At 34.2% G+C, this 17881-nt stretch overlaps 1 protein-coding gene and 1 long non-coding RNA gene across 2 annotated transcripts; one reads left to right on the top strand and one right to left on the bottom strand.

Annotated features, from left to right (window-relative positions):
• The first annotated feature begins 8533 nt into the window (after nt 1-8533).
• Nucleotides 8534-16699, top strand: LOC139859006 (palmitoyl-acyl carrier protein thioesterase, chloroplastic-like). The gene is made up of 6 exons (XM_071847828.1): nt 8534-8947; nt 9583-9716; nt 9830-9943; nt 10042-10219; nt 10339-10407; nt 16472-16699. Exons 1-6 carry the CDS (start codon nt 8534-8536, stop codon nt 16697-16699), a joined length of 1137 nt encoding a protein of 378 aa, XP_071703929.1.
• Nucleotides 11470-15395, bottom strand: LOC139857367 (uncharacterized). The gene is made up of 3 exons (XR_011762495.1): nt 15305-15395; nt 12124-15067; nt 11470-12039 (listed from the first exon to the last, which is right to left on the bottom strand). It is a non-coding gene; the product is annotated as an uncharacterized lncRNA (long non-coding RNA).
• Nucleotides 16700-17881: the final 1182 nt, after the last annotated feature.

Consider the following 17881-nt stretch of genomic DNA (forward strand, 5'->3'; position numbering starts at 1 on the left):
TATTTCGGGATGAGAATACATGTATTTTATGTTTTACGATATGGACACAAGTAACTGAAAAATATGTTCTACGTTGAGTTGTACCACTGGCATACTTCCCTGTAGCTTGGTAACTAATATTTACAGCGGTATTGTAAACGCGAATCCTGTTGATAGATCTATCGGGCCTGACAACCCCAACCGGACTGGACGACCAGTATTCAACGGTTGCACAGTACTTCGTTTTTGTGACTACACTTGGTACGGTGTAGTAAGATTTCATATTAAAGGGAATATGCGACGTGAAAATGTTAAGTATGGTTACCGAGTGCTCAACCACTTAGAATACTTTTATTAAACTGTTTATATACGAAATCTTGTGGTCTATATATATATTGCTGCCGGCATTAAACCTATATCTCACCAACTTTATGTTGACCTTTTAAAACATGTCTATTCTCAGGTGATTTCTAAAGTTTCCGCTGCATCATGTTGGATCTAACCAGGATCTTGCGTACGCATGTTTGTGTCAAAAATAAAACTGCATATCCGAGATGTTGTATTGTAAAATATGCTAGAAACCGTGTTGTTGTCATCATTTGTAAAGTTTGTAAGTCGAAGATTATCGCTAAACGTTAATCTTCTTTTTATTGTCTTAAGCTTGTAACAAAAATAATGGTTATGGTTTGTAATATATGCAGTTTTCTTTCAAAAATGTCTCATATAGAGGTCAATACCTCGCAATGAAATCATACGTTATCTAACGCGTTCTTATGGTTAAGGACGGGTTATGACAACTCACGTATCAATATTGAGATTCAATATTGCAGGAAAGGTACGTAGACGCAACGGAAATGATAAACACTATATTGACCTCACGAGCATACCCATGAACCATACTCAATCACCTCCATAGCTATAACCCATAATTTCCTTAATCCTATCCCACTCGAAAAACAATTTCGAAATCACTCGGACAGCACTCCGTCGTAATATTTTATGTATATTAATAATATCTTGAAATAATACGGAGTAAATATATATATGTAAATCGATTGAGAGAGTTTAGAGAAAAATATTTTCAAGTTTCTATGAAATAATGAAACCTATTGAATTCTATTTATAATAGATTTTTGAATTATTAAAGTGAATTATTAAAGTATGAATTATTAAAGTGAATTATTAAAGTATGAATTATTAAAGTGAATTATTAAAGTATGAATTATTAAAGTAAATTATTAAAGTATGAATTATTAAAGTGAATTATTAAAGTATGAATTATTAAAGTGAATTATTAAAGTTAAAGTAAAGTAAAAATAAAGTAAAGGTAAAGTTTAAGTATAGTAAAAGTATAAAACTATGTACGTATAATACACGTATAAATATATATAATATTAATTTAAATCGTTATATATATAAATAAAATATAAATATCATTATCTTTATCATACTAGTTAAGTAATGAGTTGTCAAAAGTGGTTCTAGATATTTATAAAAGTTATATACGTTTTAATAATAAAGTTCTTTTTAAACTGAAAACGTTTTTGTACGTTTGAAACTAAATAGATCAATCGAGTCTTTATGAGATTCAATCTTCCACTATCCTTTGTCTAGTTCTCAATGATTGACAATTTGTTCTTATTTATAAATCACTTTACCATTTTTCGAATATTGTTAAAATGAAAAGATTTCTCAAATCAACGCGGGCCTTTCAACAGAGACTTGTAATCATAATTCAATATATCTGATAATTCAATCATTTGATCTTATCTTCTAATTCCATTGATAAACATTTTGAAACAGATACAATCATATAAAGTATTTAATCTAATATTTTGTTTACGTTTCAAGTTATAATATATATACACATATACATATATAATCATATTCGTTTAATGGTTCGTGAATCGTTGGAACTTGGTCGAGGTTGAATGAATGTATGAACATAGTTTAAAATTCTTGAAATTTAACTTAACAAATATTGCTTATCGTGTCGGAAACATATAAAGATTAAAGTTTAAATTTGGTTGGAAATTTCCGGGTTGTCACAACGAAGTCGTCTGAACCTTTTGGTAAAGCTAACACTGGTGCCTGACACAATAGCTGTTTTAAAATCTGAAAAGCCTTTTCCTGTTCATCAGTCCATCGAAAGGCTACATCTTTACGAGTCAACTTAGTCAACGGACCCGCTATTTTCGAGAAATCCTTGATAAATCTGTGATAATAACCGGCTAATCCCAGAAAACTCTTAATCTCAGTCGGAGTCTTCGGAGAATTCCAATTCATTACCGCTTCTATCTTTGTCAGATCAACTTTTATACCCTCGGCACAAATCACATGACCCAAAAACTGCACTTCACGTAACCAAATTCACACTTTGAAAATTTTGCAAATAGTTGTTCACGTTTCAACATGTTCAAAACCTGTCTCAGATGTTCAGCATGTTCACTTTCGGTCTTTGAATACACTAGTATATCGTCTATAAACACAATCATAAACTTATCTAAAAACGGACGACACACTCTATTCATTAGATCCATGAAGATTGTTGGCGCATTCGTCAACCCAAACGGCATGACAAGAAATTCATAATGACCATACCTTGTTCTGAACGTTGTTTTTGGTATATCTGATTCAGCAACACGAACCTGATGATATCCGGATCGTAAGTCTATCTTAGAAAAAAATGAAGCACCCTGTAACTGATCGAACAAATCGTCTATTCGAGGTAACGGATACTTATTCTTCACTGTTCTTTTGTTCAATTCACGATAATCAATACACATACGCATTAACCCATCTTTCTTTTTAACAAACAATACCGGAGCACCCCATGGTGAAGAACTCGGTCGGATAAACCCACGATCTAATAGTTCTTGAATCTGTGGCATCATTTCACGGATTTCAGACGGCGCTAATCGGTATGGGGCTTTTGCAACTGGAGTTGTTCCAGGAACCAACTCAATCTTATATTCGACTTCCCTTACCGGTGGCAGACCTGGTAACTCATCTGGGAACACTTCAGAAAATTCTGATACTACCGGAATATCAGCCACTATTTTCTTTTCTTTCTTCGCATCAATTACATATGCAAGAAATGATTCACAACCCTTTCCCATCGACTTTTTCGCTTTCATCACGGTGATCAACGGAAAATTATACCCTCCCCGCTCCCCTCGGGCCACAATACGGGTTCCATCGGTCGAACGAAAGGTAATCATTTTCCTATCACACTTAATATTAGCCCTAAGCGAGCTTAACCAATTCATTCCTAGTACTACATCAAAGCTAGGAATATGTAACACTAAACAAGTCACCGAGAAAGACTTCCCTTCGATCTCTATACAAACCCCAGTCACATAGGTTGTGACGGGTGTGGTCTTACCATCGGCTACTTCTACACTAACCGGCTTGGGTAACACAGTAGCTGGTAAATTCAACTTAGCACAGAAATCTAGGGACATAAAACACCTATTGACACCACAATCAAACAATACGCGAGCAGGTATTGAGTTGATTAGAAACATACCGGTGATCACTTCGTCGGTTGCCACAACATTCTCAACCGACATCTGAAAAGCTCTAGCCTCTACTGTTGAAGGGTTCTTCCTCTTCTGCCCACTCGAGGCAGTTGACCCTCCAGCTGATGCTGAACGCGCCCCTGACCCTGCCCCGGAACTACCACTCTTCGACGGACAACTAATTGCATGATGCCCTGGTTTGTGACAACTCCAACACACACTATTCGGATACGGGCATGCTGAAGACTCATGCCCAACAACACCACACTTTAAGCATCTTCTTGTAGCCTCAGAACACTGACCACTGTGAGAAGATCGACACGTGTGACACCAATTCCCTTTACCTGATCCAGATCCAGTACTACTCTGACCACTTTTACCCTTTGATTTAAACCCACTAGACTTCTTGGATTTAGATCCTGATTGACCAGATACTTGCCCACCTTGTTGTAGCACATTACCAAACATTCTGTTTCTCGCGGCCTGAACATCACTTTCTACCATCTTAGCCATCACAACAGCTTGAGACAATGATGTAGCTGTTCTAACAAAAGTTCTGTACTCAGGCAGAATGATATTAACAAAATGCTGGATACGAGACACTTCGTCTGGCACCCATTGTTGTACAAACCTCAGTTTATCCATAAACTTCTCTACTACCTCATCGATCGTCATTTGAGGTGCCATCTTCATTTCAAGAAACTCAGTCTTGATTCGGTTCATATCAAACGGATTACAATACTGTTCACACACCTTCCCATAAAACTGCTCCCATGTGATCATACTCACTTGCTCTTTTGGTATACTAGAAATCAAAGAATCCCACCAAATCATAGCCCTACCTTTCAACATTCGACTAGCATATGTTACTTTCAGCTCGGGTTCACACTGGCACGCTTTAAATACCCTTTCAATTTCTCGCAACCAATTGAGAGTTACAGTCGGATCAGTACTTCCCGAAAACTCGGAGGGTTTGCAATCACGGAAGTTCTTATAAGTACATCTTTTGGGTGGTTGCAAGTAAGATTGATGGAACATTTGCATTTGGTATGGATTCATCATCATGGGATTTTGGTAAGTAAAGGTGTTTTGTGGTGGCATATAATATTGGTTAGGTATTTGATTCTGAAACTGGTTCTGGTGCACATTAGGTATTGTTTGAGATTGCACGGTTGGGAATCCAGGTGGTGTATCATCATTTCCAGAATGCCTCGCCAATTCAAGCTCATTAATTTTGTCCTCAGCCTCTTTTAGCTTGCTTTCTAACTGAAGGATGTAACTACTCTGATCATCATCCGACTCAACACCCTCTTCTGGTGCTCTAAATGTTCCAGGGTTGGAGGGGCCAGTTGCGTTTCTATCAGCCATACATGTGCTACAAAACATCTCACACAAAAGCTTAGTGGATAACAGTTAGTTCAATCACAACTAACACACGTGTATCCTATTTTCACTTAGCCCCCACTCCCACGGACATGTTTGACTTGCCTCAGGGTTTGGGAACAAAATACGCGCACGTATTTGCTGCCAAACCATGCTCTGGTACCAACTTGTAACACCGGCAATTTTTTTTTTTTTAAATACAGCGGAAGACTTTATTAACAAACACACTATAAGTCGCGTCATTACATTAATCTGAGTAATTAAGTTTAAGTTTACACAACGGTGTTACGTTATTATAAAACATGATTTAAACAAAAGTCCACATCAGAGTAGGGTTGTTAAACATGTCTTCTTCATCAATACCCATCCCGACAAGCAGTACCTAAACCTGCAAAGGGGAAATATGTGGGGGATTAGCGCACCGCTAAGTGAATGGAATCTATCTAACAGATATAGCTTAAGCCACACACAAGCTATATACTAACAACAACACTTGCTAACTACCAACTAGCATACAATAAGACAATACGAGGATCGGCGGCTTGTACGAGCACACGACTCTCAGCTGATCGGGCCTGAGTCTACCGATAGTCCCTGCTACTCAATTCACAGTATAGTTATCCAGATGCAGGGGATGCATCATTCACACTATACTCCACAATCAGTAGCCTATGGACCCAACCTCCCCTAGGCACGGTTGACCTCATACGGACTCTAACCTCACCTAGGCACGGTCTCGAGTCCCCAGTCTCCCTAAGCCCGACTGGTGCCATTCACACAGTGTACACATAAATCACATACAACATCAGGCATACTATATTATTCTAACATGACAATTTCTACACTATGCATGGTAAAAGAGTCAACCACAGTAGCATGATATGCTACTTAAACTCTATCCGGAGATAGACCCACTCACCAATTACCAGCAACTGCTCAGTTATTATTTCTGAGCTTCCTCCTTGTCCTTATAACCTGAGAACAACACAAACAAAGTTAATATACATATCCAATAAATAATATAATCATTTCATACGATTAACTAGGTCATAACACCATATATTCATAATTTTATGAGTCTACATCATGACTCCACTCAATAATGGCATACAGGTGCGTGCAAAACACGATATACACACTAAAACTCCTTTTTCGGCCTAAAAATAGTTTGATCTAGTTTCTTAAAAGTTCACCATTGAAAAGTATTCTTTATTACGATTCTAACGATAGTTTATTCATCAAAAACGGAGTTACGTTTTGAAAGTTACGCCCGTTTCAATTTCATAAAAGGTACTGTAGCAAACAGTGGCACTGCAGCAACTCGGTACTGTAGCAAATAGTGACACTGTAGCAACTAGGTACTGTAGCAATTCGGTATTGTAGCAAACAGTGACACTGTAGCAAATAACGAACACTGTAGCAAATAGTGACACTGTAGCAACTCGGTGCTGTAGCAAATAGTGATACTGTAGCAACTCGGCACTGTATCAAATAGTGACACTGTAGCAACTCGGGCAATGTAGCAATTCGGGTACTGTAGCAAAATACTGTAGCAACTGGGTTTCGAACAAAAAACGCTGATTTCGAACATTTTTCCCCAAAAACTCAATTTTTGAGCGATTTTGATCAAATTTTAAGCACATGGAAGCTACTAAACATATATACAACCTATTTCTAACATCAATTAACACATACAAACACATAATATGAAGATTCAAGCTCAAAATTCATCAAAAACTCATTTACACCCAAAACCCAATTTCCAACAAGATTAATACATAAATCTTTGTAATACTTACCTTAAGATGATCACAAGAACACAAGGAATCGATTGCTAACTTCAATTAATCCAAAAGCTCACAAAATCAAATTAGGGTTTTCAAGGAGGTGAAAGTTAGGTACGGGGTGTTTTTAGAGAGAAGGTGGAAATGAGATAAATGAGCAGCTCTTAGACACTTATTTGGGGTTAAAATCCCATACCTCATCACACACGGGTATTTACCAGTTATTTAAAATCTTTCGCACAAGATTAGGTAGCCCAAACGAGGTCCAAATAAAATAAACAAACCTGTTCTGGGACTCTTGTCACAAACTGGTCACAACACAATTATAATAAAACACTAATAAAATAATTAAAATAAAAGCACTTAAGACTATGCACAACCCTAAGGGCAAAATAGGCAACTTACAACTAGCCCGGGTTTCAGTCTGTTACACTAAAACGAACTATGCAGGAGAATAGCATTTACAAAGCAGTCTAAATTAGTTTAATATACTGAATCCAATTAATTAACTAACAACTTTTGGGCCTTAACATTAGTTGATAATATCTATTACCTAATCATCATCATCATCATCATCATCATCATCATCATCATCATCATGTTTTAGTAATAACTAGTTTTCGAACCCTCGCTTCGCGTCGGGGGTTCAATTTTTAATGTATTTTATTGTGTTTAGTTACGGAGCCTACGAGTGAAAAATCAACATATATGAAAAGTACCCTAAATATTTAGCGTTTTTTTAAAGTGTCCGTTTTGCGTATAATTAGTGATATTGTGTTCATAAAATTATTTCGAGTTTAATGATGGTGTCGAAAAAATTTAACTCGTTGCGAGCGAGAAGATATGACCTGTTGAATATTTGAGTGGAGTTTATTTAAGATATTTTATGAAAATTTTGATTTGACGCTTTAATCCCCTGTGTTGGGGGCCGATTTTAATTTTTGAACAAAGTGTGGGGGCTTTTGTGGTGTTACTTGAAAGAAAGAAGGGAAAAGGGAAGAAAAAAAAAGGTGAAAAGACGAAAATTTTGATTTGACGCTTTAACCCCCTGTGTTGGGGGCCGATTTTAATTTTTGAACAAAGTGTGGGGGCTTTTGTGGTGTTACTTGAAAGAAAGAAGGGAAAAGGGAAAGAAAAAAAAGTGAAAAGACGAAAATACCTCTGGTACTATTCATAAGTTTTGTTTAATAGTTAGTATGGTAATATAAAAAAAGGTGAAAAGACGAAAATACCCCTGTTACTATTCATAAGTTTTGTCTAGTAGTTAATATGGTAATCCTAACTTTTCTGATGATGAACTAATGTTGATCATAGGGACAAATTGGCCAGCAATAATACTTTATGAATCTTTATCTTTCTTTTAACCAAGATCACTCAATCATGACATTGCCACCTGGCACATTTCAATACCTTAATCACACTTTAAACCTCAAAAACTATTTCATTGGTGGAGAAATAAAATTAGTGGAATTTCCTTAAACTGTGTGTTTTTTGTCTGGTGACAATAAATTAATTAATTTGACGTAAAATTAAAGACAACCAAAACAATAAAAATACTTGGTACGCAACAAATGTCCCTACTTTTTCGTGTAACCCAGTGACTAAAAACTTAACATTTTCTCCCCCACTCACAATAGTGGTTCACCAAAAAACACACGCACTAAAATTTATTTTTCTTAATTTTCCTAATCACCAATTTCATTCCCATTTATGTGTAATAATAGCCTTAATTTCAAAACCAATTAGTTGTATCTACCATGATAGATACACCAACATTATCCTTCTTCCTATTTTGGTAACCCATAAACACAAAGCTAACAAATTAAACCCCAATATCCCTTATTTCATATCTTTACATAGTTTGTGATGCCAATAGTAGCCATGGCATCATCAAACAACATTAATCTTGTAAAATGTTATTACTCTCAAAAGGGTCATAATGATCACACATCAAATAAGAACATTTTCAAGGCGAGTAATTTGTTGGCTTTGGGTACGCGAAACACAAAGATCTCGAGGCATTCGATTAAGGTGAACGCAAATGTTAGAAAAGGGGTCGAAACAGTAAATGGGAAGAAGGTGAATGGGGTACATTTAGGTGATCAAAGTGGATTAAAAGGTAGTAAAGATTGTAGCTTTGAGGAACCTAATGATCGTGGGGTTCTTTTAGGTAGGTTTGTAGAAGATCGTTATGTTTATCGACAAACTTTTGCTATTAGATCTTATGAAATCGGACCCGATAAGACTGCCACCATGGAAACATTGATGAATCTCTTACAAGTAGGTTAAAAGTTCCTTCTTTTTTCTCTTAAATGCTCTAAATATATATGTTATATATGTTGTTAGATATTTAGGGACCCATCCTTCTTTTTTAATAGATATGTTTGATGTTTAACATTTGATACTAATTTGTAGTAAGAAATCATAAATTAAAGAACCTCTTCCCCAAGGGAAACATGCATACATGCACGCTATGAACTTGTTTGATATTACTATATTATATAATAATTAAGATTTTTTGAATATATATAAATATTACATATTATTATCTAGGTTTTTATAAACATTCAAAGCTCATATAGTTTGAAATTAATTTTTATGTCTAAGATATGAAAAAAAAGGTGAATTTTTTGATCGATATTACTTATTTAAAAAGTTGTATCGTCCTCGTATGGACTTCTAATTAGTTGATTTAAAAGCCCAAACATAACGAAAAGAGTTACAAATTTCATATTTATAACCTTTCTATGCCCCTATAATGCTCCTTCCATGGATGCATTATAAACAATATATATATATATATATATATATATATATATATATATATATATATATATGATTCAAAGGACCCTAGCTTTGTGCATCATCTTTCATTTGTGTCCCATACTTAATTTCTATAGATGGTTATGTTGCAGGAAACTGCCCTTAATCACGTCACAAGTGCGGGTTTAGCTGGGGACGGGTTTGGAGCGACCCATGAAATGAGCCTTCGGAAACTAATATGGGTGGTAACCCGGATCCATGTTCAAGTAGAAAAATATAGTTCATGGTATTTACTTAATCATATTACCATACTCTTTTATTTGTTTAATTAACCTAACTATAATGAAGTAATTAAATTTTCTAATTGAATAATAACATGTTTCTTGAACATTTCGAAAGGGGAGATGTCGTAGACATTGATACATGGGTGAATTCAGCTGGTAAAAATGGAATGAGACGAGACTGGATTATTCGAGATTTCGTCACTAGGAAAATTATAACCAGCGCAACAAGGTGCAATATTTGATTAGTGAATGATTTAATAATTACTTGGTAATATTTATAAGTAACTTAAAATGTCATTAATTAACTAATTATTATGTTATGTGTAGTACATGGGTGATCATGAACAGAGAAACAAGGAGGTTATCTAAGATTCCAGATGAAGTTAGAAATGAAGTAGCACCATTTTATCTTAGTAGAGATGCAATTCCAACCGAAAACATAGATCACGAAAAAATCGAGAAACTTACTGATGAAACTGCTGCAAGAATTCGTGCTGGTATAGCGGTAAGTTGATTATACGAAATATATAAGGAGTTGATTAATTAGAGATATTATTATAATGTAAAGAAATGTTTGTGGTACATATATATATGGTTAAAACATGAATTATTTGCTTCCTGCAGCCAAGTTGGAGTGACATGGATGCAAATCAACATGTAAATAATGTGAAGTACATTGGTTGGATTTTGGAGGTCTCTTTTTTACTCTCTCTCTCTTCCATTGCTTATATACATTCTTTTATTATTATATTTTTGACAAAAACAATTACATTTTGATATCAGCTTCTTACATACTCCTTCAGTCTCATCTTAATTGTTACACTGTTTACTTTTCAAAATTCTTTTTTGTTAACTTTAACCGTAAATATTTTATTTATGCTATATAATATTTGATGAAAATTATATGAATGAATTGAGTTTTAAATATGTTTTCATTCATATAATTTTCATTAAATATTATATAACAGTGGACACTTAAGATGAGACAGAGGGAGTAGGTTATAAGTACGGATCGTTCTTGAGCTCTTTATGTCTTATTTAGGTTGTAACTTTTTTACTTCCTCCAACCTAAAATATACCTTATTCATTCAACAATCTATGTTGAATATTCATAACTGAAATACACTTTTAATCATTCATCACTTTCATTATTATTTTAAATCCTTTTTAAAATATATTTAGAATACATATTAAACAATTATAATGTTCTATTTATTTATTTATTTATTTATAATGTTAATACATTCCTTTTACATCATTCATAATTCATAAAGTTCATTCATAGTAATTATCAAACGTGTTATGTTGTTCATGCACGAGTTCATTTAGATTTTGAACCATTTTCTACCTAATCATTCTATTCATCCAACTCACCTAATAAGTAATGTTCATTAAAGAAAATAGATACTCAGTTTATTTAGGGAGCTAATTCGTACACCGCTTATTTTTTGCCATACACCACCAACTTAATTTTTTGGACCATTTTAACCTTTTCTCTAATTAAGTTAATTAACACCATTTCTATAAATATTTCAACCATTTTAAGAAAAGTTATTACTGCATATATGACACATATGTGTTATATGACGATGTACAAAATATGATCAGATTGATCACGCATATGAGGAAAATAACTCACAAATAATTTTTAAAATCATTCAAAGTGCCATAACTTTCGATTACACAAAACAAAAGGCCATAACATGAAAACTACCAAAATACTTAATAGGTTGATGTTTCAATCGTTCCAAAAAAAAAAAGAACCACTAGACTAAATAATCTAGTTCACTCATCAAATTTGTCACTCAAGACCTGGATAAACATTCAAATCAAACATAATGCTTGCATTGTAGGTATTGCTAACCTCATCTCTCACTTGATTGCTCCCTTGAAAAATGCTAGAGGGATTTTGGGATCGTGAAGATTCAACATACTCAAATCTTGAAGGATCCCGTGCTGTAGAAGTTATCCCTTTACCTTTTTTCTTTTTTGATTTCGGAGGTCTACCTTTTGGTCGTCGAATCACCGACTCAAAATAAGTATCTGATTCGTTAACAAGTTTATTAATCACCGAAGTAGCAGACTCTTTCTTGTTTAGGGGCCACACTTGATACTTTGAATACAACTCATCAAGCAAGTTACGAAATCTTTTCAGTTCATCATTTTCATTATGTGGGTCATCTTCTGAATTCAGAGACGTATCAATCTTTCATTGAGGATGAATACGCTCTAGCGGAATTTTCATTTCTCTATACTCTAACATCTTCTGCGCACATGGAAGACCCATAGTAGCCGTGAAATGACCGGTGCAAGGATTCGTTGTATCTATAAAAAGATTTATACATAATAAAAGTTGAAATCAACCCAAAATTTGGTAACAATGAATAACATAATCTACGCAAATATTACCTTTTTTAATTTTCTCATATTGATCGAATATTTCCTTTAGCGCAAACTGTGATACATGGTACAAAAGATCTCTATAAACGGGGACATTGCAATAATGAGGAACTTGTATTTTATGACATGCGAGTTTAACTTCAATCTCATTAAATTCATGCTCAATCGCTAGACAAATTTTTTCCTTCACCGTTTGAAAACCACTTGTGGAATTTTGTAAATACATCTTCAGTTTTGAATGTGCACCTTCCGCCCTCGACGATGCACGATTACGAAAATGTAAATACTCATAAGTCCAAGGAGTAGCAAACTTTTCTTTCCAAGGAAACCATGTGTTCATTATGTAGTCAATTGCATCTTTCATGTTATTATAAAAAGATTCGAATTCAACCCAATTATTAAAAAAAAATAACTTCTGTCATAGAATATACCAGATTTTTTTCAACTCAACATGAATATTTCAAAATCTTCAGCACGCCCAAAATACTTCTTGCAATTCGCTAACACATTCTTTTCAATGTGCCAAACACACAAAAGATTTGTTGTGGAAGGAAAAACATTTGTTATTGCATTCATCAATGCCAATTCTCTATCCGACATAATCACCAAAGGTTGATTTTCATGTCTAAGATTCTTCTTAAATGCATTAAGGCCCATACATAATTTTCTTCATCCTCTCTATCTAAAAAGGCAAATCCATCATAAAAGGAGGTATTAAAGCATGACACTCCAACAATATCAAGAAAAGGCATATTGTATTTGTTGGTTTTGTAGGTGCAATCCATTACAAATATATTTGAGAAGACTTTCACCAATTTACTTGATAAGGAATGAGCAACGAACATTCATTAAAATTAGACATCCACTTGGAAACGCTATTGATAGTGTACCCTACCTTTCGTATACTTACGAAGCTAAGTCAAGCAACGAAGCTAAGTCCGGCAACGAAGCTAAGTCCGGCAACGAAGTTAAGTCCGGCAACGAAGCTACGTACAGCATCGAAGCTACGTCCAGCAACGAATCAATCTAGTGCCTCGATAATCGCAGTCAAACTTGAGTCAAAGGAAAGGAACATTATTACTTTCTAAAAGTATAATAGACATTTTAGGAAAGTCAATACTCTCTTTACAGTGCTTTGGGAACTGATGCAACAGAGCATCTTTGACTACCTTGGTAGCAGCTTTACAGAGCAGCTTTACAGAGCAGCTTTACAGAGCAACTTTACAGAGCATCTTACAGAGCATCTTACAGAGCATTGGGAACACTTCCTAAGGAATCACCCTCACTATAAATAGAGATCCATGAGCTCTGGAACGGGGGAGGTCATGAGCCATAAAATACACTCTCAACTCACACTCTCAAGTCATACTTGACTAAACACATACAACTCTCTACGTTGTACCTTCGTGGCGTAAAGTACGATACCTTCGTACTACCTTCGGGGAATCGCCAACAAGAACACACACATCACAAATGTCCTAAAATACTTTGGTGGCGTAAAGCAAGCCTTCTTGCTACCTTTGGGGAATCGCCAACAAGAGTATAAATCACTATCATTTACCCTTCTTATTCATACTTTTGTTTAGAGCTAACCGGTATCATCTCTTCAACAAGAATTCGCCGGAAAGTGTACAAACAAATGGCGCCATCCGTGGGACAACGCAACAACATAGCTCACGTTCCTACCGATAAACGTACTAACGAGTCAAATCCGACTCGTGTTTGTAAGTTTTCATCTATTTCAATATGCAATCTCATGTAAAATTTCATCCGTGAACGCTTGGAATTCGTTGATTTAATTTATCATCAACAAGACCCGAATAATTCATCTTTCTTTTCACTAAATTGTCAAACTTGGTGATTTCACGTACACAATATCATTTATAACAAGGAGAGAATTGTATTTGTGTTTTCAAAATATAAAACATTATTTTATTCCTTACCAGACTTTTTTCAAAAGAAAAAAAAAACAGAGGTAACTCTCACCCTTAAATGTCATAACACGGTATACTCACTCGATATGTTTTATAATTGTGAAAATTAATCACATGGTGACAAACATTACACATGGTCGGCTTAAATACATCATCGCGTATTTTGATGTTGTTATTGTCGTATTTAAATACATCATAGCTTTTATTATGGGAAATGAGAATAAGTTCTCATGAATCTATTCGAAACGCAAACATTGTTATACCTTTGGATCTAGCTTAATACCTCGGAACGCACCTATTCCCTTCAGGACGCGTTTCATACCTTTGATCTAGCTTAATACCTCTGAAATGAACTTAATCCCTCCCGGACGCGTTTCATACCTTCAGAACGCACTTAATCCCTTCAGGACGCGTTTCATACCTTCGGAAGGCACTTAATCTCTTCAGGACGCGTTTCATACCTTCGGAACGCACTTAATCCCTTCGGGATGCGTTTCGTACCTTCGGAATGTACTTAATGCCTTCATACCTTCGGGACATAGTTAACGCCTTCGGGCTGCGCTTTAACACCTTAAGGACATGGGTAAGGGCATTTTTACCTTCGGGCGAGCCGTATTACCTCCGGAGCGACTTTACAGAGCATCTTACAGAGCATTGGGAACACTTCCTAAGGAATCACCCTCACTATAAATAGAGAGCCATGAGCTCTGGAAAGAGGGAGGTCATGAGCCATAAAATACACTCTCAACTCACACTCCCAAGTCATACTTGACTAAACACACACAACTCTCTACGTTGTACCTTCGAGGCGTAATGTACGATACCTTTATACTACCTTCGGGGAATCGACAACAAGAACACACACATCACAAATGTCCTAAAATACCTTGGTGGCGTAAAGCAAGCCTTCTTGCTACCTTCGGGGAATCACCAACAAGAGTATAAATCACTCTCCTTTACCCTTCTTATTCATACTTTTGTTTAAAACTATCCGGTATCATCTCTTCAACAAGAATTCGCTGGAAAGTGTACAAACAGCTATGATCATATAACACTAAATATTTAAAACTAACCTAGAAAATAATAAAGATAACATCAATTGATAAAGTGATTTCTATGAGTACGATATATACAGAATTGAATAGAACCATATAAATATTAGAAGCAACTATAATTGGCGAATAATATCAATAAATAATTGTTTACGGCTACAAATAACTATAACTACTATATTTTAATATAGGGTTAATACAAACCTGTGCGTCTATTTTTTTATTGATTGAAGAGGATGCGATAGATATTTAGGAGAAGATGCGTTGATGATACATATGCGGAGGCGGTGTTTACCGCAAGGGTTTAGATATTAGGGGGGAAAAAAGCGTGAATTAGTTTTATTAGGAGGAAGGGCAAAAAGGTTCAAAAATTGATTTTAGTAGTGCTGGCAAATTTAAAGCGGTGTACGGATCAGCTCCCGTTTATTTATTTATGTTGTTACCGATCTTAGGTAGTACTCACTTCGACCCGAATTAATTATCATATTTTCATTTTTAAATGTTAATTCTAATTAATTGTGCAATTCACGAAGAAGATAGAATAATTATATAGAAAGTGTTCTGAACAAAGCTCGAAGGATTATGTTTATAATATATAGACATGATTAAGTTGTACAGTTTATTACGATAGTAACCACCTCCCAGTGGCGGAACTTGAACTCGGATACAGGTGGAGCGAGTGTAAATTTTTTTTAATTCTTTCATAGTCAGCAGGGACGAACACTAAAAAAAAACCTTATCTTTTAGTAATTTTTTTTAGTATAAAAATTTTTGTTCCGTAAAATTCAGGGTGGACGGACACCAACTTTGAGATACCTTAAGTACCGCCACTCCATCTTACAACCCTTAATATACTACTTTTGTGCTTTATTTATTCTATGAAATATATTTAATATAACTAGTAGGGTTTATCAATTAGTATCATTAGATAACTCTCATTTCTATTGCATTTAAGTAAATAATACGTAGTATATAAATAATAATATTAACTTGTATATAAGAAAATAATGTGTAATGATTATGCTTTATTAAGCTGCATGTTTTTGAATTAAAATAATTAAATTGAGACGAAGGATGTAACATTTAGCGATACATATTATCCATAAGTACTACTGTATTAAACTATGTGTAGGGTCTTAGTGTTATACTTTGCAATTGTTGTCACTTAGCCATATATTAACATCGGCTATTAGGCTAGAGTAAACTATCAATCTTTTGTGCATTCAATTCATACTTTAACTGATATCCATGAATCTTGCAAATATATTCTTTCCTTCCTGCCGTTTTCTAATGAAAGTTAACCCTAAGTTACATATTATTGTGTACAAGTTGAATATTATGGTATATGATGTGTACAAGTGGATAATGCAGAGTGTACCAATGGAAGTATTAGAAGAGTACAACATGGGAAGCATAACACTGGAGTACCGAAGAGAATGTAGACAATCTGATATGCTTGATTCTTTAACAAGTACCAAAACAAGGCTACAACAACAAGAGAACAATGCATTAAATCTGGAATGCACACATTTGCTTAGAATGCAAGATGATCAAGCCGAAATAGTACGCGCAAGAACATTATGGATTTCAAAGCATTAGAAAAGGTTGTTTGTTTTTCACATTATAATCCAAGACATTTGTTAAACTATATATTATGAATTTTATTTGTACCTTAAATTTTTGACCATATAGTTTATTCACTAATCACGTTCAACAAAGGTTTCTCACCAAATTTTAAGGGTTCAAACTGGTTTTAACCGTACAATTTTTAACCATATGTGTTAGTTTTGATGTATTAAAACATACTATTCATTGAACATATTTATTTATCTTATATCTTACTTAAAAAGACATGGTCTGAAAATATACGGAGTAACATTGGATAATAAAGGTATGGAACTTTAAGATACTTTAGTTCATTTTTATTTTATTTTTTTAGTTTAGTTTAAGTTTGTGTTTAAAAATAAAAGACAAAAATTTAATGAATAAAGTTGGCCCATTGAAGATGTGATCCATAGGTAGTCAAAGTAGGCTGAATAATAATGTCACATAACACTTATTTTCTTGAGTTGGGCCCATTCCTTGTCCTTGTTTTTGTTTTCTAGTATTCAAATTTCAATTTCCACACATGTGAGAAACATAAATTTATCCACCTGAGATTTTTGTACGTTATGCTGTTTTACCTTTTCGATCAATTTCTTATGAAAATTTATAATTAACTTCGGTTATATAAACTTCTACGAGTATTACTTGGAACATATCAAAAACCGAGAGTAACTAAAAGCATCTACTGTTAAAATACGGAGTAGCACTCAAGTGATATACTACAATTAGTGAAGAAAAGGTAATTAAAAAATGGCATTTTTAGAATTTGAAAATAGTAGGAGTAATATCAGGTTAACTAATCACTATTTTAATTTAATTTTAATTTCATCGAAATGTATACAGTGGTTGCACAAATGAGTTACTATAAACAATTAAACGCTTTAGATGAATTAATAAAATAAACAAAAGGCTTGATTAACGTAGTAACCTAATAAAGTAAGCATTGTTCCCATCTCCTAAAAAGGTTAGCAACAATTACAATTTAGAAATGAAACATCGTTACTTTTCGTGCTTAAAGTGTAGTGGACAATAATATATTTAACGCCTTATTTTCTGCTATTATTATAGTGTGTGTATATATATATATATATATATATATATATATATATATATATATATATATATATATATATATATATATATAGGGGCAGGATCAATGGGGAAGTAACCAATCGG

Source organism: Rutidosis leptorrhynchoides, chromosome 7 (genome assembly GCF_046630445.1).
Source record: "Rutidosis leptorrhynchoides isolate AG116_Rl617_1_P2 chromosome 7, CSIRO_AGI_Rlap_v1, whole genome shotgun sequence".
NCBI lineage: Eukaryota > Viridiplantae > Streptophyta > Magnoliopsida > Asterales > Asteraceae > Rutidosis > Rutidosis leptorrhynchoides.